The 8,160-nt window shown below is 37.0% G+C and overlaps 1 protein-coding gene across 1 annotated transcript; it reads left to right on the top strand.

Moving 5' to 3' along the window:
- The first annotated feature begins 6,290 nt into the window (after nucleotides 1-6,290).
- Nucleotides 6,291-6,710, top strand: LOC131858307 (uncharacterized). Its single transcript, XM_059211507.1, has one exon. The coding sequence runs from the start codon at nucleotides 6,291-6,293 to the stop codon at nucleotides 6,708-6,710; it is 420 nt and encodes a 139-aa protein (XP_059067490.1).
- The last annotated feature ends 1,450 nt before the right edge of the window (nucleotides 6,711-8,160 follow it).

The following is an 8,160-nucleotide window of genomic DNA, read 5'->3' as shown; positions in this document are numbered from 1 at the left end:
TTTCTCCTTATCACTCTAGAAATAGGGTCATATCTATCTGCAACTTCCCTGAGAATGTTGATATCCATGGAGACATTAGGATCCACCACCTTGCCTAAGTCATACTACCATGCACTCGAGAATGGAGAATGCAAATTTCTCTGTCCATACCATAACTTGAACATGTTTATCCCAGTCATAGGTACCCTAGCACTTGAAATTGTGTATGTTTTATCAACTAACCCTTCTCCTAGGGTTTTCACTTGAATAAGATTAATCCCCTGATACTTGTCATTTGTTGATGGTTTCAATTGGTCCAGAAAATCATCATACAAATTTCTCCTTAAATATTCTGTCTATCCTGAGTCATTTTGTGAGGGAGCCATTTTATCAAACTAGGGCTTTCTCAATAGTTATTAACAGATGAGGAAGGGAAATCAGGGTTCAACACAAGAACTGACAATTCCAACAAATGAAAGGAAAATTCACAAACTCCTTGAGCTAAGACTGTAAAATCTACAACACTCTTCAATCCTTTTACCAAAATCTCACAGAGTTTACACTATCAAACCTTAAAAACATAGAAGGAAAGATAATCAACTTACAACTTTGAAAACACCAGGCAGACCTTTATTTTGCACTGAGATAGCTTGCTCAAATCTTCTTTAGCTTTAAACTCAGTTTCTTCTTTATTTGAATTTGCCTCATGAATTAAAATAATTATTAAAAAGGCATTTATTTCTATTATTGAATCAAGCATCACCGTATCTTTCACCATTACTGCTTGCGCAAGTGAAAAATAGTTCAAATTCATATTTGAAATTTTTTTGAAACTACATCGTTGATTCCTTCCATGGTGGCAGATCACATGATCTAAATTAGTCAATCCAACATTGACCATCTTTCATGGTATATGGAGACATCAAAAGAAGGACACAACATTTCTAACTCATCATCCTTCCCATTATTGTCAACAGCCCCTGCCATCTGACTTCTCTCGGCCCACCCAATACATGCGGCATCATCTCATGACACCACAATCATTAACTTCTAAGCACTTTCCATCGTGGGGTAGCGAGAGCCTTTAGATCAATCTGAACTTTATGTTGCTAGCCCCGATGTGTGCCCTCTTCAGTCGTTTAATGCCCAAGCATGTTTCCTAATTATGATTAAAAGATCTTCATTCTTTAAGACATATGCATATAGTGGATAACATCAGTAGTCTGACAATTATCACAAATATATTGGCTAAAATATGAAAGAAAGACCTGCCTAGGAAATTAAAATAAGTATCTTAGGAAAAGTAAGACCTGCTCATCAAATAAACACCTAGGACATAGAAAAAGGCCCCACCAACGTACTAAAACCCTCAGGCTTAAGCGAAAAGGTAATGCGAGTTTATAAAATTTTTATTGGATTTATGTATATTTAGAAAAAATCCATAAAACCCTAACCCATAGGCCTGAAGCGCAAGAGAAAGAGAGAAAAATAAGACACAATTGACCTAGTTTTCACCAAAGGCACACAAATTTTGCTAGGTCTTTTTCCTCACCATCAGTGGCTCTAGTTGGGGATGATCATCACTCTCGGATAGTACGAGGATCCAAAATCTTTGGTGGAATAGTCTAGCCACAAAGAAGACCAAAATAGGAACTACTTGGACAGGGTAGCCCAAACAAGAAAACTAACTGACTTATGTACAAAACCCAATCTAATGCTCATGAAAAAGAACTACTTTAAGAAAAGTAGGGCTTCAAGAACTGTCCATGAACAGGCAGTTCAAGAATTTCACCATTTATATTCTAGAAAAAATATGAATCTTCTCCCCACTTGCTTTGGATCAGATACAAACCAAGCCAAATGGCATCAAATTTTCCATGTTTTCCTTTATCCTCTATTCTTGCATTCCACATCAAAACCAAGTCATCAGTCCAAAAATTTATTGCAACTGTTCTCCTATCATACAAGTTTTTTACTTGCATTTGCAGTTTTGCATTTCTGGCACTAGCTTCTCTCCTGATTTCATCCAACTCTATCAAAGCTTCTACCCTCAGTTGCATATCATCATCTACATCATCAGTATATGTTTGTACAAACTTATACATCCGTAATAAATTATTCTGGGGCAACCTAACTCATATACCATATATCAAATCAAAAGGAGCACATCCTATTGCCTTCTTGATGGTTACCCTGTTTGCCCAAACTTTCAATTTCAGCTTTGAATGCTAGGCCTTCTTGTTCTTGTCCAGGATTCTTTTGATCATTTTCATCAAGCTCTTATTACTTGATTCAGCTTGTCCATTTCCTTGGGGGTGGTAATGTGATGAATATGAAATTTGAATACCATATTTATTGCAGAAATCTTCATATTCTTCTGATCTAAAACTCATATCATTGTTAGAGACTTTCATATCCTTTTGACCTAAAACTCATAGCATTGTCAGACACTATTCTCTCTTGGCAACCAAATCTAGTCAATATATTATTAGTGATGAAATCAATCACTACCTTACTTGTTGCCTTTGTATTTGGTATAGCCTCAACCCACTTAGTGAAATAATTTGTGGCTAGCAAGATCGAGGAATGACCACCACTGGATTTACATGCTATCTCCCCAATAAAATCAATACCCTATTATTGAAATAGGGCTTGCCCACTCACAGGATTCAACGAAAAATTTCTTGAAAACTATAGCTTTCCAGAAAACCTCTGACATGGATCACACTTTCAAACCAATTGATGCACATCTTTAAAAATTGTCGTCCACCAGAATCCAGCTCTTAAAATTTTATGTGTAGTTGTTTTGGCCATATAATATCCTCCACAAACCCCACTATGCATCTCTATTAGCAATTTCTGAGCTTGATCCTGGTCCACACACTTCAACATGATACCATCACTATTTTTCCACCAAATCTTGCCACTTACAATGACATATTTAATGGCATGAAACTTCAATGTCCTCCTTTTATTATCACTCATTCCTTCCGGACACTTCATCCTCTGTAATAAGCTTATCAAATCTACATACCATTCACAATTATTCATATCACAAAGATAAGCCCTTTTCTCATCCTCTATAATATTTATTTGATTGGCATCCAAGTTACTCTGAGCCATTAATTTGGCCAACCCTTGTCCTCTCACTAACTTAGTGATTTGGATGTCAGTGTTTAATTCTTGGATCTTGTTGATCTGCCTACATCTTCTTCCAGACACTTCTTTTTGTGTGAAGATGTCTTTAACCACAACACTAGGGACTATATGCAGGAAATGAGGGTGACAAAAATGTAAAATTCTGATTCAAAAGGCCCACACACCAATGAGACTCTTGGTGCAAGTTATAGGAACTATTTAAAATATCTCAACATCCCAAGGGGTGTCCCATTGTTCTCTTTCTCACAGGATCCCTAAAGTCAATGTCTTTGCATTCAGATCACTAAGCAAAGTGACTTAGGAATGACAACTACAAGAACAAGTGACGTTTGATTATATGCATGAATGCATTCCTAAAATGTATGATATTGAAACTATGATTAAACTAGCATAAAGATGATGATAAGATTAGCAAATTATCCTAGCAATGATATACTAGTCTAGCATGGATACTATGATAATAAAATGCTTCTAAATGCTATTATGATTTAACAAAGAGAGGCTAAAATTATTTAGTAATTAGACTATAAGTTTGATACACAAAGACTTGGATCTTTTAAAAATGAGAGAATGAGAGCTCTATTATAGGGAAAATAGGGCAATGGATGGTCAAGATTGGATAATCTTAACAAGGGTCAGGATTGAAAGTTAATCAATCCATGTTCATAATTCTCACCAATGAAATGGTGACAATTATCAACAAGAGGTTGCTTGAGAGGAGATGAAAGAAGACTTAAATGCTTGAGAAGATATGAAGGTTACCTTAGGAGGTAAGGGTTAAGGTTAAGTTAGGGTCATCCATTGGATAAAGATTTTACCCAAGGGGTAAACTCTTGTGCAAGGGTTAAAGGAACAACCAAGGTTAAAGCCATGAATGCTTGATGAGACCCTTGGGTTAGATGAGGGTTGAGTTAGAGAGAAAGTTTGTAATCATGTAAGAAGGTTGAGTTAACCATTAATGATTATGTAAGAGCCTTAAATGGTTTGGAAGACTTTGAGGGTTAACTTGTTGAAGACATAAAGCCTTTAATGGTTATTGAAGACTTTGGAGGCTTTGAGAAGTGACTTCTCTTTGCTTAGGAATGTGATAAAAATTAGGAGATGGATTAGGTTAAATTGGAAGGGATTAGAAGAATCTAGAAGGGGGTTAAGGAGGCAAGTGGGAGATTGAGGGAAAATGCAAGTGGAGGGAAAATGGTTTTAATTAAAATTAAATTACTTTATTTCAACTAAAATAGGTGCAACTTGCATAAATACAAGTGGGGGGATTTGAATAAATAAATTAGATTTATTTATTTGCAAGGATCAATTTAAGTAAATATAAATTTAATTAAATAAAGTGATTTATTTAATTAAAGGCTAGAAAAGGTTTAGGTGAACTTAATTAAATAAATTGAGTAATTAATTTAATCAAATAGATGAATGTGAAGAAATTAATTAATAAGGGGAATGGGGTTAAAATAAATATTAAATATCTATTTAGGAAAGTGGTCTGATTTATACGTCTACATTTTGCCACTCTTTGAAGTGACATGTGTGCACATGTTGATTCAAAGAAACTTTGTCAGATATGCTGTCAAAATTTGTCGATATGGTGTTGTGTGTTGAAATATCGATATGATGCCCCAGATTTGATGAATAATATTGATGGTGCCCCCACAAAAGATAAATTGAGAAAAAATATGATTTCCAGGGCAGTGTTGCGATGTAGAATGATTTTTGAAAGTTGGATGATTTGAATTGTTAAATTTTTTAATATTTATCTATCGATAAAGGAACATTGAAGAAACAAGGAAGACGAATGTGGGCATAGCATGTGCATGCCCTACATGTGGATCAAGATCGCATTGGTATGAATCTTGATTGTCAATATGGGTCAAGTGGTGATATAGGTCTTGATTCGATATGGAACTTGGTTCATAGATTTCGATATGGAACCTGGATTGAGTGATTGATTGATATGATATCCAGGGTCTTTGCTTGATTCACAGATTGATGTGAATATGTTTATGATGTGTTCTTGAGATGCTTCACTGTTTAAAGTTGATGTTGGTTTAATTTGATATATCAGATGGATTTGAGAACTGATGATGGATACTTGTTGTTTTGCAGGCAGATCTTGGAGTTCTCCAGTCGCGAGAGCAATTTTCGAGGCCATGGTCATTGATTCCCTGTTTGTCACAGGCTGAAAGAGATGTGATTTAGAGATGTGGGTTGTCGTCTTTATTAGACATGCCTTGGTATATGATTAACCGGGGTTTATTGACAGTGTTAGCAGAGAGGTGGCACAATGATACAAACGCCTTTCACTTGGCTATGGGTGAGATGATAGTCACACCAGAGGACAATTATTGGATTTTGCGGATTCTTATAGTTGGGGCCTTATTACCGTATGAGTAGATTGAGGAGGGTGGAAAAAAGGATCTTCGTCGCATCTTTCAGGATGATCACATTAGTGGGTATGAGATCCCATGATAGGAGTTCCTAGATTTTGGGTACGCTCCACTGCCATCTATACTAGCAAGGTTCATTGGTGGGTTTTTGTGTCCCGATCGTAGGTCGAAGGGACTAGCCATGTGATGGGGATTGGTGCTAGAGGAAGTGGTGACATAGGGACTCAGGTTTGCATGGGGGTCTTTTATGTTGGCCCATCTTTATAGAGAGCTTCACTAGGTGGTATATCTAGGATACACTAGTTTATCAGCTGGGGTGACATTGTTATAGGTGTGGGCCTGGGAGCACATTCTTGTATCAAGACTGCTTGTAGACAGGGACAAGCCAGTTGGTCGGACATATATTTATGGGTAGACAAGTGTAGTTGTCTAGCATAAGTTGAGAAAACTAGAATATTGGCAGAGAGCACTGGATGATATTGATATGGTCATTTGGAGACCATATATGGATTGCAAGGTATGGGCAGAGGATGGGCTAGAGATGCCCTATGTATATATGTCAAGGTATGTGATTGGGTAGACACCCTTTATTATCGAGTGATTCTTGCACAACTATGTTCAACGACAATATGGTAGACAACAGGGGATGCCTCAGGGAGCTTGTTCATATGCTTGTCGGTGATAGGATGTGTCTGAGTGGGGACCTACTTTGGATAGTATAGTAGTGGTTGATGAGTATATGACATTGGTAGGACAGATATGGGATTATGGGGCTGGGGTTGTGGATGTTGGGATGACAGAGAATTTTTCAGCGTACTTCATGGCACATGCAGTGGCATGTATATCTCTGTTTTTGATGATGAGGAGGATGAGCAGCCACAGAGGCGAGGGGGAGCTAGACAAAGAGATGAGGAGGGATATGAGATAGGAGAGGGAGGTGAAGATGATGGAGGAGGTGGTGGAGGAGGTGGGAGAGGTTATTTTGATAGGGGTAGAGAAGGTAAGGGAGGTGGTCAATTAGATAGAGGGAGAGGAGGAGATAGAGGAGGTAGTCTCATTCTCAATGCTAGTGGCGTTGGTAGGGTAGGTGGTTTGCTAGTTGTGGTGGGTGATATAGAGGATGATAGGAGACCTGCCCAGAGGAGGAGATATGATGTTCTACCTCCATTAGCACCTTAGAAAGGGATAGGTGTGGGTAGAATCACAACACAGGTACCCGTTCAGATTAGGGTACCCACCCATCTAATAGTTCTGATAATATAAGTACAAATCCAATAGCCAACAAGATGAGAGGGGGGGTGTGAATCATACAAACTTAATCATCCATAAAACATCAGATTCAACCTCGATAACATATATATCGGTAATATAACCAAAACTATTAAACATGCAAACTCAAAAGCATATAAACATCATAAACCTCATAACACCAGATTTAAAGTGGAAACCCAAATAGGGAAAAACCACTATGGGATTTCGGACCCACTAAGAAATATACTCTTCTAGAGTATGCTCGGTTAAAAGCAAATCTTGTTAAAGATTACAAACACATTGCTAGATGTGACCTGGTTAAGGGATTCCCCTTAGATCTGTTAGGATCTTCACCTTGTTAGAAGTGACCTTGTTAAAGGATTTCAAACACTCAATCAGAATGTCACCTTGCTAGAGGGTTTTACAAATAAGACTATTAAGTCCACTCAGTTAAGAGATTTTCTATCACTTTCTCAAAATAATAGTAATAAAAATCTATCTGCAACTTCACATCTAAAATGCTAAAGCAAATTCCTATTTGTTGAATACAATCTAGACATAGAACTAATCTTGTCTATCTGCTGGGCTTCTATACTCTGTTATTCAAATAGGTCTTCAAGCTTCTGTGCTTAGTAATCACTATGTAGCATCCCCGTGCATACACTTGCCCACATACCTTGTTTATCAACAGTTTCCTATTTATAAATAATTAGGTAACCGCTTAATCTCCTTGATCACATTTCCCATGATCAATCATAGCCATCAGATCTTCAATCTTGTCCAGGTTCAATGCATCTTTCGATCTGAAAACATTTTACCCTACCTTGGAACTTGCATACATTTCTTGGAACTTGTGCCAGGGTATTGCGGTTCAATCTGCGTTGTAGATCTTCATGCCAACTTTCCATTGCCTTAGATTCGTTAACAAACTTCATCCACGACTCACCAATCATTTAATCAGTTCCAGCTCATCAGCTTCCTTCATTAAATAATGCATGTAAACATTTAATGCATTCTGTTATAGCTCGATTACAACTCGGTTATAACTCGGTGAATACTAAACTTCACTCAGTAGACATTCTACCTTCATTAACCGATAGTGATAACCTTAGGGTTTACCGACTAGGTTCTTTGCTTGGTAACATAGTATAGTATTAACCTTTACAATTTACAACATATGTATGATGTTAAAACAATCTAAACATCATGATCTCATCATTGTCTGACTCGGTAATAGTTGCCCATTGAATACCTTATTCATCTCCTTATTCATCATATTCTTTCTTGTGTCTTTTACCAACATCTTTATACTCTTTTAAATCATACTTCTCAAGATATGGCAACATCATACTGAATTAGAAAATCAATTTCTTGACAT

Source organism: Cryptomeria japonica, chromosome 9 (genome assembly GCF_030272615.1).
Source record: "Cryptomeria japonica chromosome 9, Sugi_1.0, whole genome shotgun sequence".
Taxonomy (NCBI): Eukaryota; Viridiplantae; Streptophyta; class Pinopsida; order Cupressales; family Cupressaceae; genus Cryptomeria; species Cryptomeria japonica.
Note: the sequence above shows the minus strand (reverse complement) of the source record. Positions and strands in the feature narration are given on the sequence as shown.

Excerpts from the sequence above, each read along its gene's own strand:
- LOC131858307 (XM_059211507.1), top strand. The coding sequence starts at position 6,291 with ATGGGATTATGGGGCTGGGGTTGTGGATGTTGGGATGACAGAGAATTT.